At 35.2% G+C, this 20,083-nt stretch overlaps 1 protein-coding gene across 5 annotated transcripts in view; it reads right to left on the reverse strand.

The window, feature by feature from the left end:
* ESRP1 (epithelial splicing regulatory protein 1) overlaps positions 1 to 20,083 on the reverse strand; it is a 101,954-nt gene that overhangs the window by 6,847 nt on the left and 75,024 nt on the right. For 3 of the 5 annotated variants that reach the window (XM_001379464.5, XM_007488122.3, XM_007488124.3), the window contains one exon: positions 15,983 to 16,092. The exons of the other annotated variants lie outside the window; for them this stretch is intronic. In XM_001379464.5, the coding sequence (XP_001379501.2) occupies positions 16,018 to 16,092 (75 nt within the window). In that variant the 3' untranslated portion in view covers positions 15,983 to 16,017. The remainder of the gene's footprint in view (positions 1 to 15,982; positions 16,093 to 20,083) is intronic. 5 annotated transcript variants of the gene reach the window in all.

Raw genomic sequence — 20,083 nt, forward strand, 5'->3', positions numbered from 1 at the left:
AAGAAAGAGCAGAATATTTTTGTCTCTACTAATTTATCAAGTAGCTACAAGTTGTATTAAGTTTCTAAAGTTGGAATAATTTTCTCCTGTAAAATTTCATCAATAGAAATGAAAAATAGAATTTTGCCTTGCTTATCTGAGGTTCATAAAAGTCAAAAGATGGAAGACCTTCTACATAAAGTCCCTAACAGGTTATTATAATACATGTGAACATAAATGCTTACTTTTTTGCCTCATCAGTGATTTGCTGTTTCTTTTTCCTTTACATTTATATAACATGAAACCAGTAATTTTAGCCTTCAAAACTCAAATCTTCAATCTTCTCATAGCACATTTGCCTAGAAAACCCCAAATATAGGGTCACAAAGAGTTGGATAAGACTGAAAAAGGGCTGGACAATAACATACTTGAAGTATTAAACCTTCTGGTTAATTAAATGGGACAGAACAGATCAATGAATTGGGCATGCAACTGAAAGAGCTAGAAAAAGAACAAATTAAAAATCCTTAATTAGAGACCAACTTGGAAATCTTGAAAATCAAAGGAGAGATTAACAGAATTTAAAATAAGAAAACCACTGAACTAATAAATAAGATGAGTTAGTTTTATGAAAAAATAAGTCAAGCAGATAATTGTGAACCTTAAAAATTCTCAGACTCTATCTCATAAGGTTTGGTTAAGACCATTCCCCATTTGGGCAGTGAAGGTACTTGACCAGGAATGTGGGAACTCTACTCCACCCTACTTAAGCATACTTTAGGGGAAGATAAAGTTGTAAACTCCTTGCTGAACAATGAAAAATACTTAAACCCATACTTATAATAAGGCAAAAAACTCTTAAGCTGTGCCTATTTTTAGATCTAACACAAAAGGGTGCTAAGTACCTATAAAGGTCAGGCAACTTGTGAATTTACAAGGAGCAAAGAGGTGAGAACTTACTCAGAGGTTTTCTGGTGTGAACTTAATAAAAAATTTAAGCCTTCTTAGGTGTGAATTAAGAATGATCTGTCCTTTGAAAAACATCTACTGTGATTGGTAGATGTGAGAACTTAGGGGATGTGACACAGGAGAAAATTCCCTTTAAAAGGAGGCCTCAGGAGAGAGAGGGAGATTCATTTGAGCTGGTGGAGTCAGCTGAGATGGAGCTGGCCTGGTGTCTCTGAACACTAGGATCCTTGTTTGGACAAATCTTGTGGTGAGTGGATAAAGGACTGATTGATCTTTCTCTTAGGGCTTGGGCCTGGGTTGGCCAGGGCTGGCCTGGGCTGGCCTATCCTTTTCTCATTATTTCCTTTTCTCTCTCTCTCTCTCTCTCTCTCTCTCTCTTTAATTCCTCATTTGTATGAATTAAAATCTCTATAAAACCCAGTTAACTTGGGTATATTTCATAATTGGGAATTTCGATTTAAAAATAAGACACTGTCTTGAAACCATATTTTCTGCGGTCACAATTTTAGGCTCCAACTCTTATATCTCCCACTATTTTAATCATTACATAATCCATTGGTTAACTTGATTAAACAAAGAAAACTGTATTATCAGTATCAAAAATGAAAAAGGGCAAAATCACAGTCAATGAAGAAAAAATTAGAAGTAAGTAATTATTGGAAGCTATTTTACCCAACTATCTGTCAATAAATTTGACAAAGTGAAATTGATGAATATTTACAAAAATATAAACTCCTCAAATTAACAAAAAAGGAAATAGAACATTTAAATAACCCCATCACAGAAAAAGAAACTGATCAAACCTTCAAAGAATTCTGTAAGAAAAAGGCTTCAGGGCCAGATGGATTCACAAATGAATTCACCAAATATTCAAAGAACAATTAATTCCAATACTACACAAACTATTTGGAAAATAGATGAAGCAATTTTCCAAATTCCTTTTATGACACAAGTATGGTAACCCTAAATGAAGAGCCAAATCAGAAAGAAACTTACAGACCAATTTTCCTAATGAACATTGATGCAAAAAACCTAAAATAAAATACTAGCAAGGAGATTACAGCATTGTATCACAAGGATCATATACCATGACCAGGTGGGTTTTGTACCAGGAATGCAAGGATGGTTCAATATTAGAAAACTATCGGCATAACTGAATACATCATAATAAAATGAAAAGAAAGCACATGATTATCTCAATACATGCAGAAAAGACTTGACAAAATAAATCACCCATTCCTTATAAAAACATTAAAAAACACTGGAAAAAATAGAGCTTTAAAGCAATAAATGGCATCTATCTAAAACCATTAGCAAACATCTGTAATGAGGTTAACCTAGAACCCCGCCCTCCCCAAAAAGATCAAGGAGAAGCAAAGATGCCAATTATTTCTACTATTTAAAATTGTACTAGAATTACTAGCTATAGCAAATAAGAGCAAAAAAGAGAAATGGAAGAAATTAGAATAAGCAATGAGGAAACAAAGGTATCATTCCTGGCAGATAATATGATGATATACACAGGGAACCCCAGAGAATCAGCTAAAACACTAACAGAAATAAATAAAAACTTCAGGAAAGTAGCAGGTTACAAATTAAACCCACATAAACCATCAGCATTTCTATTTATCACCAACAAAGGTCAACAGCAAGAAATAGAAAAGGAAATTTCATTCAAAATAGCTACAGACAATATAAAATACCTGGGGTATACCTATCAAAACTAACTCAACAACTATATGAAAACAGATACAAAACACTCTTCACACAAATAAAGTCAGACCTAAACAACTGGGAAAGCATTAATTGTTAATAGATAGGTCAAATTAATTTAGTAAAAATGAGAACTGTACCAAAATTAATCTACCTACTAAGTGTAATACCAATCAAACTACCAAAAATTATTTGACTGATCTGGAAAAAAACACGAAAATTCATTTGGAAGAACAAAAGGCCAAGCATATTAAGCAAAGGAAGTAATGGGAAAAAAATGAAGGAAGAAGGCCTAACTGTACTAAAAAGGTATAATCAACAAAACCTTCTAGCTAAGAAATGATGTGGTAGATAATGGAATAAGTTAGGTAACCAATACACAGTACTTAATGACCATAGTAACCTAGTTTTGATTAATCCAAATATCCACCCTTTGGGGGGGAAGAACTCACTATTTGACAAAAACTGTTGGGAAAACTGGAAAGCATAATGGCAGAAATTAGGAATAGACTAACGTCTCACATCACACAAAGATGAAGTAAAAATACATTCTTGATTTAGAAACCAAAGGTGACACCCTAAGCAAATTAGAAGACCATGGAAAGGGGGCATCTGGGTGGCTCAGTGGATTGAGAGCCAGGCCTAGAGATGGGAGGTCCTAGGTTCAAATCTGGCCTCAAACACTTCTTAGCTGTGTGACCCTGGGCAAGTCACTTGACCCCCATTGCCTAGCCCTTACCACTCTTCTGCCTTAGAGCCAATGCTGTGTATTGGCTCCAAGACAGAAGGTAAAGGTTAAAAAAAAAAAGGAGAAGATCACCATGGAAAAGTTTGCCTGGCAGATTTATGGATAAAAGAATTTATGAACAAAAAAGACAGAGAATGATATGAGAAATTAAATGGATCATTTTCATAACATTAAATTGAAAAGTTTGTGTGCAAACAAAATTAATGTAACCAAGATTGGAAGGGAAACAACAAATATGGAAAAAATTTTATAACAAAGTGTCTCCAACAAAGGCCTCAATTCTCAAATATGTAGAAGTGAATCAAGTTTATAAGAATGCAAAGCATATCCCCATGAAAAAATGGTTAAAGGATATGAACAGGCAGTTCTTAGAGGAAGAAATTAAAATTATCTATAGTCATATAAAAAAAAGTGATTATTGATTAGAGAAATACAAATTAAAACAACTCCGAGATACCATCTCACATCATTCAGATTGACTAACATGCCCAAAAAGGCAAATTATAAATGTAGGAGGGGATGTGGAAAACTGGGACATTAATACACTACTGGTATAACCATGTACTGATAAAACCATTCTGGAGAGCAACATGGAACCAGCCTCAAAGGGCCATAAAACTAGGTATATCCTTTGACTCAGCAACATTGCTACTGGGTCTGTATCCCAAAAAGATTAGATAAAAGGACATTACTGTACAAAAATATTTTTAGCAATTCTTTTTGTGGTTGCAAAATATGGAATTCTCCATCACATGGAGAATGACTGAACAAGTTGTGGTATATGGTTGTAAGGGAATGCTATCATACCATAAGAAATGATGAACAGGCTGAGTTAGGAAAAACCTGGAAAGAATTATGTGAACGGATGCAGAGTGAAGTAAACAGAATCTGAAGACTACCATATATAGTAACAGGAATACTGTATGATAATCAATTGTGAAGGACTTAAACAATTGCCAGTCAAGAAAGTTTCCAGGATATCCACAAGGATGAAAAATGCTATTCACAACCAAAGAAAGAATTGTTGGAGTCTGATTGCAGATCAAAGTATGCCATCTTCCACTTAATTTTCTTCATGGGTTTTTAATTATATGTGTGATATGTGTCTTCTGTGAGAACCTGAGTAATATGGAAATGTGTATTGCATGAAAGCACTGGTATAAATTACATCAGACTATTTATACTACCCTTGGAGTGTGGGGGAGGAAGGCCTGGAAAGAATCTGAGCTAGAGAATGTCAGAAAACAATAGTCACAAATTATTTCTACATGTAATTAAAAAAAAAAGAAAAGAAAAATTAAATGGGACAGAACATAGAACCAATGAAGTAAAATCCAGGAGTTGATTCCCCTGTTTAAATTCATCAAGGTAGTGTTTGCATTCTGGACAGAGCTGACCTTGAAACCAGGAAGACCTAAGTTCAAGTCCCATCTCTTGGCATATACTAGTGATATGATCCTAAGGAAGTCATGCAATCTCTTGGTTCTTTAGGTAATTCTCTTAGTAAGTTACAATATATCATCACCTCAGAAAAACTAAAAATGACAGTAAAAAACCACTGTCCTTTTCACTGTCAAACTCAATAATCACTCTTTAGGGCCTTGAAATTTAGATTTTATTCCCACTGATCTAACTAAACATTTCTTTCAAAGGATACTAATGAACTTATCTCTAAATCTATTGACCTTTCCCCTATTCTTATTCTCCAGGACCTCTTTCTGTAACATTTGACATAGCTGTTCAACTTCCCCTTTTCTCTAATAGCTCCTCTCTAGCTAGTGTAACACCACATTCTCATGGTTTTTCTTTCTATTGCTTATTACTTTTCCTTTGTTTCTTATAGCTTCTCATCTTTCTACCTCTCTTTAATGAGATTCAGTTAGTCATTTTTTTCTAATTTATTTTCATTTTATGTATTGGTGATCCTTTGGCTTCAAAACAGATGATTCCCAAATCTCTACATTTTTTATCTCTCTTCAGAGGTCTAGTTAAGTATTTCCACCTCTCCGTTGAATATTTTTGCCTGAATATCTTAAGCACCTCAAATATGAATAAAAATGAACCCATTCTTCGTCTATCCACATCCAACTTATTCTACCCTGTCGCCTCCTTTCTTCAATTTATCCTGGTCTCCCAAGCTTATAACCTTAAGTGTCTAGATGACTTTTTTCTCACTCTATATGATGTTTCTCTCACTATATATACACTTTAGTCAGTTGCTAAGTCCTGTCATGACTCTCTTTTCCCTCATAACCCTCTTCTCTCTCCTCATCTCCCTCTCAAATACATATACACAAAGCTCTTCTTCTCTACTATTACTCTAATCATATACATCCAGTCTTCCATTTCTTCTCACTTAGATTACTATTTTGGCATCTTAACCAGTCCTTCTTGCCTTCACAGTAATTTTCTCCCACAATGCTTCCATAGTTATCTTCCTAATAATGTTATAATTATGGTCATATTACTTCTCAGAAACCAATGATTGGTTACTAAATAAAAAATATAAATGCCTGATATTTCATGACCTATCTCCAATGTCCTGAAAGATTTAATTTCCAACACTCCAAGAATTATATTTTATAAAGTTTATTAATAATCACTTGAAGTAGAAGGAATAAAAAGGAGATAGAAATAAAAAAGCTTAAATAACCTGACAAAATTAAGATCATGTGGCTAATCATTGCCTGTTTAAAAAGCTGGCTCCAGCAGCTTGAGTTCCAAAAGAGGATGAGAGGCAGAGCTACACCAGATTTATATCCTCTCTACCTCAGCATGTAATGTGAGAAGGAAAATGGGATGCTGGGAATTGTAGTTCTGGGGTTCAGATCCTAATTATACAATCCCCACCCAAATTTATGTTATACTTTGCCAAATTCTCAAATTCTATAGTCCAGAGAAACTGGATTATTTTTCATTCTAATTCTCCTACCCTGCTTCTATCATTTTTTCCCCATCATTTGACCTAAAGTCTAGAACTTACTTTTTTTATTTAGAATATTTTTTCCATAGTTACATGATTCATAATTCCCCTTCCCCCACTCCTCCCAAAGCCAACAAGCAGTTCCACTGGGTTATACATGTCTCTATGTTCAAAACCTATTTCTATATTATTCCTATTTGCAATAGAGTGATCCTCTAATATCAAAACCCTAATTGCATCCCTATGGCACTATGTGATCAATCATATATTTTTCTTTTTCTTCCTTCTTCCTTTCTTTTCTTCCTTTTTTTAAAAAATTAAAACCCTTACCTTCCATCTTGAAATCAATACCGTGTATTGGCTCCAAGGCAGAAGAGTGGTAAGGGCGAGCCAATGGGGGTCAAGTGACTTGCCCAGGGTCACACAGCTGGGAAGTGTCTGAGGCCAGATTTGAACCTCAGACCTCCTGTCTCTAGGCCTGACTCTCAATCCACTGACCTACCCAGATGCCCCTGAGCATATATTTTTCTAATGCATTTCTGGTTCCACAGTTCTTTCTCTTACTTCTTCTCCCATAGCTTCCTTTTGTTCTTTAAGGTATCCCTTCCTCCATGAAGCCTTCACTAATTTGTTCCTCTTTCTCAAAGTAATTTCTCTTACTCAATTCTCAGAACATTCTACTCCCTGTTCTTCTTTACCATATATCCCATTCTAACTCATAAAAATTTTGGGTCATAGTTATAGCTTCATTGCTAGTCCCAACACCTTGACAACAGGTACATATTTTCTATTTTTTTGGTTACCTAGTATGATACCAAGCATAGAATAGGAGTGAAATGATTGCTGAAATCAAGGGTACAGATTGCTAGGAAAGGAAGTTCTGAACAGAAATAAGTATAATTGGTACAAGATAGTAAAAGACCCAGATAGATTTTCACATCTTGTGTAGATATTCTTTAGAGGATTTATGAGCAAATAAGATAAAAATCATTCAGGATAACAAAGGATGGAACTTTTCCCTGTAGTAGTAGTAGAATACTCACATCAACAAAATCCTAGATCATGGAAAGTATCACTATACAAAGAAGAGCTTCTGAATTATTTTAGTCTTTTCCTATTCAGAAATGGTAAATAGAGGAATTTAAACTCATCATTTCAGTTTTATTATTGCTAAATATTACAGTGTGAGATAAAAAGACCCATGGGTCACATTTTAAAGACAAACTGTAAAAGATTAATAAACGTGAACTGCCAGAAAATTGGGTAAAAAAGATATATAACAGGTTAAGGAGCAGATGGAGGAGATCAATTTAATAAACATTTATTCAATGCCAACCTCTAAGATATTTTTCCAGGAAATAGGGGAAAAAACGAGCAACGCATAAGGCCTTCCACCAAGGAGCACACTGGCTAGCTGGAAAGATAACTAATATAAATTACAAAATGATGAATACAAAGATGTCAGAGACCTGAGGGATTTACTTGAACTTGGAGGGATCTTGAAAGGCTTCATGGAAGACTGAAGAAGGATTTAAATAAGCAGACAGGGTAATAATAAAGGTGGTTTGATTAATAGGGATGTTTAAGCAAATATATAGACATAGAAAAAGCAGGACAAATTTAGGAAGAATAAACAGTTGCATATGGCAGCAATGAACACAAAAAAAAGAATGATATGAAACAATGCTGAAAATATAGGTTTCAGTCATGTGGAGAATGTTCAAAGCTGCCCATTTTAATATGGACTTTCTTTGGTAGGATATGGTAACTGTTGGAGGTTTGTGATCAGGGCGGTTAATATGATTAGCTTTGTATATTAAGAATTTTTTTTTGCTATTAGTATGCATAAATTAGTGCCATGAAACACAAGAGGTATTTGAACATCACAACAACTATAAAATGGAGTATTATTATTATTACTCTCATTTTACAGTTGGGGAAACTGAGGCAAATAGCATTTAAGTGGCTTGCTAAATCACATAGCAATTAAATGACTGAAACAGGATTTGCACAGAGGTCTTCCTGTGTCCAGGCCCAGAATTCTCACCACTGTGCCACTGAATTGTCTAACCCAACAAAAGATATGGGGTTTAAGTTCTATGAAATACAAATAAGAGACATGTATTTGCAAATCATCCACCAAAATGCAAAAGTTGAAGATGGAGGACAGAATTAGTTTACCATGGAAGATGTAATAGGGAGAAAAGAAAAGACCCATGGATAGAACTTCTCAAGATATCTATATTTAGAAAGTAGAAAAAACAGAGTTAGCAAAGGTAAGAAAGGATGTGCAAGAGGAGAATCATGTGAGTGTCTTGAAAGCCAAAGGAAGATAGCATAGAAAGAGTACATTCAAGATCCATGTGAAACCTCAAGGACGACAAGATCTAGGTAAGCCAAATGGAGTTGATGATTAGGAGGTCGGAGATAATCTTGCAGATAGTATTTTTAGTCCAAATCTTGGAAATGAGGAAGTACAGGCAAAGCACCATCACTACCTCTTGAGGGTAGAATGAGTTAAGGGAATAGCAGAGTAGATGGTAGACTGTTTGATTACATATTTATTTCTAGTCATAACACTGCTAAATGAGTTTGAAAGCAAAATAAAAGGAGGTAGTAGAGAGAGATGTTGAAGATGATGGTTAATGAACCATAGTTCTACAGGTGGTCAGCAGATGGTATCAAGGTTAGCTCTGGGGAGGGAGATTTTGTCCTCTGAGATGAAAGGAAGAGAGGCAGGATAGAGAAACTTTGAGGTATGGAGGAAAGAAGCTGAAGGAGTATCGGTCAAGAGATTATCATCAATGTAAAGAAGTGAGTTGATTTGGTCAGACTAGTGGTAATAAATATAGGAATTGGAGGCAAATCTTTTCATTTCCTTCAGTTCTTTGGAGGCAGAGGGAAAATACTGCATTTTTACCTTACTTGACTTGAGGAACTCCATTTAAGAATAAGTCTCTATTTCAGTGTAAATAACCAATCATATAAAGGCAAACTCTTATACCAGCTAGTATTCTAAATCAACTAAAGTAGGTTTTCATTCCATATCAGTCCTCATCTCAAATAACTATTATTTGTTGATAATTTCCTAAAAGCCAGAATCTAAGACAGGTCTAACCTTTTACAAAGTCTGAAATGATATCAAACTCAAATACAAACAATACATAAGCATCCCAGCAGGTGGCATATTGACATAGGTCTAAAATGTAATATTATCTATGTATTTTTGGGGTGGGGAGGTTAAACATTTCTCAGTTACATTTTAATCTGGTACAGGAAGCACTTGGAAGTGTTGTGGATTATATGCATCTTTGACACCCCTACTTAAATACACAGTGAACCAAAGCCACCTGTTTTGCAAACTTTGGTTTGAAAGAGTATTCTGTAATTTCTAACCCCATCCCATAGATTTATAGGGTCTGGAAGTGCCTGGAGTTCAATAAGAAGCTATAAGTTTTCTTAAAGTCATACTCTTTAGGAACACAAAAAAAGCCATCTCTACTATATAAGAAATTCCCACGTCAAATCTCCAGAGATCCTACCAGAATCTCCCAAAATCAGCCACACAACATTAGAGATAAAGGTCCAATCTCTTCCATAGTAATTTTAACCAAGCTCTTCTTTTCCTCCCACTTGGAACCCTATTTTGCCCTCACTGAAGGGTCTCATGAATCAACTCTTTGGATATTTGAGGACTTTTCATATAGAAGTGGAATTAAAATTATTTAGCTCATACAGAAGTGGAATTAAAATTATTTAGCTCAGTCTGAGAACTAAAAGCAACAGGGAAAAAGAATAGAAAGTGAATTCAACAGAAAGAAAAATTTCTTAGCAATTAGAGCAGATTCAGAAAAGAATGGCTTGTTTCAAGAAAGAGCTTTTTATAACAGTAGAGAACTTCCAGAGAAGGCTGGATGATGACTTAGCAAATGGGAATGATTAGAATCACAGAAATCAATTTTTGTTTTTAAACAGGAATCTATTGTGCAACTTCACTAACAAGAAGCCACCCAATCTCTGCTTGTAAAACCCCAGACTTAAATCTGCCTCACTGCATCTTCCACGCATTATTTCCAGTTCAGTCCTCAGTCACCAAACAAAATAAGTTAATAATCCTTCCCTGTGGAAGTTATTCAATACTTGAAGATAGCAACTATTTTGTCTAAATCTTTCAAGTTAAACACTGCCCATGTGGCATAATCTCAAGGTCCCTCCCTATCCTGGTAATTAATGATGTCCTTCCTCAAATGTGGCACCAAAAAGTGAATATAATACCCAATAAGTAGTTTTACCAGAGCAGAAAACAGCAGGACAATCCACTCCTCAATCTTGGATACACTATTCTGCTTAATTTATCCTAAGATCATGTTTTCTTTTATGCATTTCTTATAAGCACTGTTAACTCACTTTGACTTTGTGGTCTATTAAAATCTCTAGATTGAAAAAAAAAACGAAAAATGAATACAAGCTAAGTGGGGAATAAATGTATTTAGATAATTTAAATGAATTGGCTATCTAGCACTTCTTTTTCTAACTTGTGATGGTGATTTGTTGAACCAAAGCATAGAATTTTGCACTTTAAATGTAATCTTATTCACTAATCACTTGAATTGAATTTTCTAGCCCACAGAGATTTTTTGGGTGGTTCCTCTCAAATAACCCTTTCCAGCTTTGTTTCACCTTCATATACATTTATCCAAATAATTAAAAAAATATTAAATAGCACAGAGACTCATATAAAACTCTAGGATTCAACTGATGATATTAACAAGCAATCCGACAAAAATCACATGATTATTTCAATAGATGCAGAAAAAGCCTTTGACAAAATACAACACCCATTCCTAGTGAAAACACTAGAAAGCATAGGAATAGAAGGGCCTTTCCTAAAAATAATAAAAAATATATATCTAAAACCATCAGTAAATATCATCTGCAATAGGGACAAGCTAGAAGCCTTCCCAATAAGATCAGGAGTGAAACAAGGATGGCCATCATCACCTCTATTATTTAACATTGTACTAGAAACACTAGCAGTAGCAATTAGAGAAGAAAAAGAAATTGAAGGTATTAAAATAGGCAATGAGGAAACCAAGCTATCACTCTTTGCAGATGATATGATGGTCGACTTAAAGAATCCTAGAGAATCAACCAAAAAGTTAGTGGAAATAATCAACTTTAGCAAAGTTGCAGGTTATGAAATAAACCCTCATAAATCATCAGCATTTCTATATGTTTACAACACATCTCACCAGCAAGAGTTAGAAAGAGAAATTTACAATCATCCCAGACAATATAAAATACCTAGAAATCTATCTGCCAAGACAAACACAGGAACTATATGAACACAACAACAAAACACTCTCCACACAACTAAAACTAGATCTAAACAACTGGAAAAACATCAATTGCTCACGGGTACGATGAGCTAACATAATAAAATGACAATCCTACCCAAATTAATTTATTTATTTAGTGCTATACCCATTGAACTACCAAAAAACTTTTTTACTAAATTAGAAAAAACCATAACAAAGTTCATTTGGAAGAACAAAAGATCAGGGATATCCAGGGAAATAATGGGGAAAAAAGTGAAGGAAGGTAGCCTTGTAGTCCCAGATCCCAGATGCTTCAGTTTTTTCATCTAGAGGAGGAAATGTCAAACCGCTCTAGTATTTTTGCCAAGAAAACTCAAAATGGGTCACGAAGAGTTAGATACAACTGAAAGGCTAAATAAAAATATCTGTTCATTGTGTTCACAAGATCATGAGAAATTTTGCCAAATGCTTTGCTAAAATCTAAATTAACTCAATACATGTATAACCCAAGGGAAGTTCTTGGGGGGGAGGGAGGGAAGAGGAGAGGGAGAAAACATGAATGATGTAACCACAGAAAAAATATTCTAAGTCAATCAATAAATTTAAAATAAAAATAAAATCTAAATTAACCATATGTGACTTATATACAACATAGCTTAGCTCCAGGGCTTTTCATGGCTCTCCTCCTATCCCTGGTATGCTTGCCCTCCTTGCTTCTACTTTCTGGCTTCCTTTAAGTCTCAATTGAAATCTTGGCTTTGTCAGGAAGTTGTTCATGGTCTCACTGCACCTGCTAGTTCTTCCCTTGGAGCTTCCCTTCCCTTTACTCTCCTTATAAATCTGGTATGTGCACGGTCATTTGTATATTGTGCCTCTCCATTAGAATGGAGTTCTCAGATAACAGGGAGTCTTCTTTTTGCCTTCCTTCCTAACCCCCTGCAGTTAGCAGTGTGCTGGTCACATAGCAGGCATTTCATCAATGATGCTGCCGGTTTTGCCTTCCTGTGACTCACAAATATAGTTTGTAACTTCCAAAAAAGAAAAAAAAGACAAAGAAGAGAGGTTTAATCTGGCACGATGTTCTTGATTAAACCAGGCTAACTCCTAGTCAATAAACATTTATTTAGCACCTACTGTGTGTAGGCACTGTGCTAATTCTGAGGATGAAAACAAAGGCAAAAGAAGGCTCTTCTGTGAAGAAGCTCATAGTCTACTGGAGAAGACAATATGGAAAACACCCATGTACAGTCAAGGTATGGATGGGATAAATTGGAGATAATCAACAAATGCAAGGCATGTAGGAATGACCCAGGGAACTTGATGAACTATGCTTACTCATCTGGAGAGTCATTTATTTTTTCTTTTTTTTCCCTAAGCCTGAAATTTCATTTTAGAATCAATACTATGTATTGGTTCCAAGGCAGGAGAACAATTAAGATGGGCAATGGGAGTTAAGTGACTTGCCCAGGGTCATGTAGCTAGGAAGTGCCTGAAGCAAAATTTGAACCCAGGACCACCCATCTCTAGGTCTGGCTCTTATTCTACTGAGCTACCTGGATGTCCCCCTTTTTCTTCATGTTCATGAGCCTTTTCTTTGTTTTTCAAAATCATTACCTTCTGTCTTAATTTCAATTCTAAGACAGAAGAATGGCAAGGGCTAAGCAATGGGGGTTAAGTGACTTGCCCAGGGTTACAGATCTAGTCAATGTCTGAGGTCACATTTGAACCCAGGTCCTTCCAACCACAAGCCTGGGGCTTGATACCAGGGTTACCTAGCTTCTCCTAACCTTCCCTTTAATAATAGTCTAAAATAGGGGCTTCTAGGTGGCTCAGTAGATTGAGAGCCAGGCCTAGAGACTAAGAGGTCTTGGGTTCAAATCTAATCTCAGACATTTCCCAGCTATGTGCCCCCGGTCAAGTCACTTAAACCCCATTCTTTAACTCTTACTGCTCTTCTACCTTGAAAACAATATACTGTACTAATTCAAAGTTGGAAGGAAAAAAAAAAGAATCAGTCTTGGGGCAGTGACACGGCTCAGTAGATGGAAAAGCTGTTCTGGAGTCAGGAGAACATGGGTTCAAATCCAGCGTAAGACAATTCATATCTGTGTGACTTGACAAGTTAACCCCCATTGCCTAGCCCTTCCCATTCTACTGACTTAGTATCTGCTTAAACTTAGTATCTATTTTACCACAGGAGGTAAGGTTTAGGAAAAAGAAAAATCAATCAGCCTAGAGCTGGCACACCTCACAGTCCTCTTCTGGTCCTTCTTCAGCCCTGTGGCACCTTGTCCATTCTCCATGTTCTTTCAAAGCTGACCAACAGTGATTTAGAAATCACGTTTGCCTGTTTTTTCAGGACCCTGAGGACAGCTCTTCTCAGCCGGGTCATTTGTGTGTAATTTCAATCTGTTATCCTAAACACTACAACTCCCAACACCAACTCACTTCCAGGATATAATTTGGGTGGAGGTTTGTGTCTCAGGCTCTTTTTCCTTCCTGTTGTGGCTTTGGTGGAGCAGGGATTTTTGAGCAGGTAGAAAAAACTAGCCACATGATTCTATTCTGTCAGATAATAAACTTTATAAATATGCTACTTGAAGTATTGGACATTCATTTAAATCCTACACTTGGATGCACTAGCGGCAGCAACATGCTCTCTTCTACCTCCCCACTTATCTTCCTTTTAGTTCTTCCCTTTCTAGACCTTAAATCATTCTTGTCAGCAGAAGTAAAATAAAGGATGAATTGTTTTTCAGTTTTTGTGATTGTCATCTATTCAAAACATCAGTCCTACACCTTCTTTGATACCCTTTAAAAAGTCCATTTGGAGCTGTTAGAGGATGAGGCTCTGCTTTTAGAATTGTTGTCGATTGTCCTTGATATTATCTTCAAATTGGGCCTGGATTAAATGACCTTTGAGGTCCCTTCCAATTCTAAGATACTAAGGTACATATGGCTAAAGTCCTCTTAGCTTCTTGCAAGTGTGACTCAGTCATAAAGATGATCAAAACAAGATCCTGACAAATTAATTTGAAATCCAACAACCCAATTATTCCAAGGAGGGAGAATAATTCAGATTTATATTGCCTTTTAATATTAAAAAAGTACTTTGCTGATAACAATCCAATTAAGTATGATAGTACATGCATCATCTTCATTTTACAGATGAGTAAAGGAAGACTTAATGAATCCTGTCAACCATGGGGAAATAGTCTAAATAAATAAATGAATTTAATTTTAAAAAATAAGACTTAATGAGGTAAAATGACTGGTCCAGAGTCATGGAATTAATAAGTTTCAGGACCAGGATTCAAACTTAGATCTTCTGATTTTGAAGTCTAACCAGATCATTTCTGGAACAAATCTCCGGACTTTTTTTATCTCAAATTCTTCAAAGAGGATTACTACTTCTTTTAGAGGTTATATAGATTAAAAGTTAGAAAATTCTTTGAAAGAAATGGATCATCTCTGCTACCATGTTTAAATCCATTTCCTAAGAGAGGCAGCTCTTCTCTCATCAATTCTTAGAAATAAAAAGTATGTCTCTACCAAAAAAATCTCCACTACCTGCCCACATATAGAAGAGCAAGTGAATTTTGTAACACACATAATAGTCATTCAATCAAAATATCCACAAGTCCTCCTTAAAAGTAATGATGATGATTCTTGACAATATATAACAAGGTATAGTGAACAGAGAGTAGGCTTCAGAAACAGGAAGACCTGAGTTCTAGTTTCACCTCTGATACATCCTGGCTGGGTAAGTCTGAATAAGCCACTTAAAAGTTCCAGTGGTCTTAGCAACTGTCTAAGATTCTTAAGATGCAGAGAAAAGTATTGAACTGCACTGGTAAATGGAATTCTGAAAGCAAATAAGTCATGTCCCTATTCCTATTGTAAACCTTACATTACAAACCATGAAGTTTTAGAAGTTTGCATGCTATTTTCACAGAAACATTGGGAGATAGGCAGGACAAGTATTATCCTCATTTTTTCCAAAGGATAAAACTCAGAGGCTCAGAGAGGTCGAATTATTTACTCAAAGTTACATGGTTAGTAAATGGCAAAAACAAGACACAAATCTACATTTTCTGATTCTAAAGACAATGCTATTTCTCCTTTACTATAGCTTCCCTTGAATTATTATCTAATTGTAACTAGTCTTTTTCTAACATTTTCCTTTCTGCTCCTTCTACTCTTATATTCTATACCCCTAACCTAGTCTAGACCCAACTGACTTTTGGGAGACTTGGTTCTTTAATGCTTGATCTTTGTGAGAATATTTGCTGGAATTATTCTTATTTAAATAATCACATCACACATCCTTACCTTCTTTTCTGAGGATGGTCTAACTGCTGGGGCCCTTAAATACAAACCCATTCTTTGGGCAGTGTCCTTGCCTGGTCATTTGTGTGTACAAGTCCATCCTCTGCTGCATACTAGAATGCAAGTTGAAACAGATAGGATCAAAAGGGGGGCAAATTGTCACCACTGGATATCCAGTGTTCCAATGGACTCCACTTCTACCAGCATGAAAACTTCCTCAAACACAATTCAAGGACATCGAGAGCCTTGGAAATTTCAGTACACAGTGACTGAATCAGTCCTCCCAACTCAGTCTTTAATCCAAGTCTGGGAGATAAAGCCACTTGATGAAAATCATCCAAGATCTTTCTTTGAAAAGTGCTTTCAAGAGGTTTCTAAGGATGAATGATGGCTTTGATTCACATTACACAACAAGGTCCCTTCATCCAATAGACAAAATAAAGCACAATAGGACCAAGAATCCTTTAAAGGCAGTTCTCCATTATAGTAGTTCTCAAAGTGTGGTCTCTGGCCAGCTACAGGTCCCAGAGACCTTTTCAGAAGACCTGAGATGTCAAAACAAATTTCTTAACAATGCAAAAATGTTGTTTGCCTATTAAAACACTGTTCCTTTTCTCATCTACATGTCTGCCCCAGGCCAGTTTTTCTTTATATATTTCTTAATGTATTTCAAACAGAAGATATTAAAAACAGACTGAATGCCATTAGCAAATGAGAATCTAGATATTATCTCTATTAAACCATACAGTAAAGAGCCTTGCAAAAATATGTAAAGCAATGCCACTCTTTTTATTATTTTTGGTTTTGGAAAAAGTTATTTTTATTATAAATATGTTTTTATATGAACATAAAAAGTTATTTTAAATAAAAGAATAAATCAATACTACAATGTATTCATTTTCATTCTGAATACTGTAAATATTGATAGATACAACCTACATAAACTGAAGTTCCTTAGGGTCTTTTAAAATTTTAGAGAATATAAAGAGATCCTGAAACCAAAACCAATGGTTTTTGCACTGTTGTACTGGGAGAGCTCTAAGGCATCAAAGATAAGGAATTAAAAGTTCACTGATTACATGATGCCAATCAACACATGTATGTATAAATGAAAAGTGATCCTGTAAGATTACCCCATTATCTTTAGAGAAATGGAGAAATTGAAAGAGCATAGCTAACTACCAAATAGGAAAAAAAGTGTTTGGCTAAAATGTTTACCAAAATACTGAGTTTAAATTTTAGAACGTCCTTGAGAAGAGAACCAGGACAGCCTTTGCCCATACAAACATAAGTAAACGAGTAAACCGTTGACAAATAAGAAAATGACAAAGAATAAACAGGGCAAATTCACCATAGGGCAAGAGGTGAGGAAGCCAAAATCTCTAAGTTTATTTAAATACCCAAGTGATAACTACATTCTCATTTAAGTATTTGAGTAGTTTTATGGTCATTGATTCATCTCCCATTATAGTCACTTTCAAATAAGATTAAGGTACTTTTGTGATGGTGACCAATTCATTTAACTACTCTGCTCCCTAGTTTTCTAATCTATAAAATAAAGGGATTGAACTAGATGGCCCTAAGATCCCTTATAGCCCTAAATGGAGGATTCTTTGATCCTATGGAGGAGAATGGAAATCCAAACCACAAATAGGGTCCTGTTCTAATCCCCCCAAATTCATTCCATCTCCTCCCTCCATTTCTCTCTCTCTGCTACTAGAAGTGACATTACTAAGTCCAAAGAAGAAGATAAAGAAATGGTTTAAGTCCAAAATCAGTACTGTTGAAAAAATTTAGTTGATACATACAATGTTTTACAACTACTTATGTACTGAGGACTTGAATCCTCAAAAATATAAATCTGAGACATACTATTATAAGAAGATATAAATATAAGAACCATATGGAACAATAAAGAATACAATTTTCATAAAACATAGATCTAAATCATCTCCCTAATAGTGTGAGATATTTTGGTTAACTGTATCATATATTAGCCCTCCAATAATAATAACAATAAAGAATCAAAAGACAAGTAGAATAGTAGCACTAAACACTCAAGCATCTCTAAAGTATAGTCCACATATATTTAACTGAAGTAATACCAGATAAGACATCTTTCTATTCAAGCAAGACAACACAAATGTTTTGTTACTAAAAGCTTTTTTTCTGTAAATTTTAAAATTCAGAACATAAACACACACAAAAAAGCATTTCCATATATATAGGACACAAAAAGAGAGTTTGTGTATGAAAATGTCAATCTCCACATACATTGCTAAAGTTTATGATTAAACAATGTCGAAACTGCAATAGTGTCAATTTTAAAATCTGCAACACCATAATGTTTAATAGAAAAGTATATCATCATATCCACAACACTAAGAATATGTAGAGCCAAGGATTCAGCCTTCAAGAGCAGGAACACTTTTGAGATTTTGTAAACTAGTAAAATAATTAAGTAGGGAAATAGAGAAAAGTAATAGAATTCATTCACTGTATCAATCTATTTCTATTTAGAGAAAAAATAATTTGATCCATTTTAATGCTCAGAAATCTGATGACTGCATTATACAGTAATAGATATCCAATTATGCAAAGTAAGCAAAGCTATTTTTCATTCATTTTTGCTTACCAAACAGAAAATATTAAGCACTTGAAAAATGTGCAGAAAATGCCTTCACATAAGGGTATCATTTGGCAAAACAAATTTTATCCATTTAGTAATATCAGCTGAATCTACTATGACTTCACACCATTGGCAAAAATTCCCCAGAATTCTATCCAAAATAAATACAAGAAAAACTGGCAGATTATTACCATACAGGGTATCACACACGATCTTCTAGTCACAATTCTAGAATACACAATGGTTTTAGAAAATCACCTTTGCACAAAAATTTTGTATGAAACTAAAACTTCTTGTTTAAAAAACAAAGCAATCTCAAAGGGGAAAGCACTACGCACTTTGATACATATCAAAGCCCTTCCATCCCTACTGAATCAAAAGTTAGTCTGATACACTTTCTAGCGATAAGTATTCCCTGAATTTAGATAGATAGATAGATAGATAGATAGATAGATAGATAGATAGATAGATAGATAGATAGATAGATAGGCTGGTTCTCAATTAGCTAGAAAATATACAACCTGTCATCAGACACCGTACTAGAATTGCTTCTAGATTTTCTTGGACCCACCAGAGTTTAAAGTCCTCTACAAGAATCCTTGGGAATCTAGAATCGCCTACATATCACAAAGGTTGTTGGAATAGACTTTTAGTAGATTTTTTACAAAAAGACTCCTAATTTAATATTCATTGAGATTCCAACTCTGTTTTCAATTTCATTTAAAAGTTGACTACAATCTTAACCTGTAAACTACTTGGGGGAAAGAATTGAACAAATCATTCCACACAACTATTTTAATTTAAACTTCATAAGCCAAGGAAACAGATTATTAAGAAGGTAGAGCAAAGATGGTAGAATAAGGTTGCAATTCCCAGAACTCTCCCAAGTTCTTTTCAAAAGAACTATAAAATATGCTTCAAAATAAATTCGGAAGCAGCAAAACCATTAAAAAGTTGGAGTGAAACAATGTTCCATCCTAAGACAATTGAGAAGGTAGGTAGGAAAGGTCTGCCTCATGGGGACAGTAAATCAACACAGGTAGTTTTGGGGCAAGTTAGCAGCAGCTTTTGCTCTAGCATGTCAGCAGCAAGGGTCCCTCACTCTGTAGGAGGAGTCCCTCATGAGGTACAATCCTACCCAGAATGACGTCATGAAGAGTTGAGACAACAGAAAAGCAATTGTACAACAAGCTAAGGTTTGCAAAACACCTGTCAAAAATTATTTCATTTAGGGGCACCTACGTGACTCAGTGATTAGACAGACAGACCTGGAGTCAGGAGGTCGCTGTTCAAATCTGGCCTCAGACATTTCCTAGCTGTGTGACCCTGGGCAAGTTACCTAACCCCCCCCCCCCACCATTGCCTAGTCCTTATTGCTCTTCTGCCTTGAAATCAATACACAGTTATTGATTCTAAGATAGAAGGTAAAGGTTAAAAAAATGAAATAAAATAAAATACAAAGAAGAGAATAGAAG

The sequence above is a fragment of the Monodelphis domestica genome, chromosome 3 (assembly GCF_027887165.1).
Source record: "Monodelphis domestica isolate mMonDom1 chromosome 3, mMonDom1.pri, whole genome shotgun sequence".
NCBI lineage: Eukaryota > Metazoa > Chordata > Mammalia > Didelphimorphia > Didelphidae > Monodelphis > Monodelphis domestica.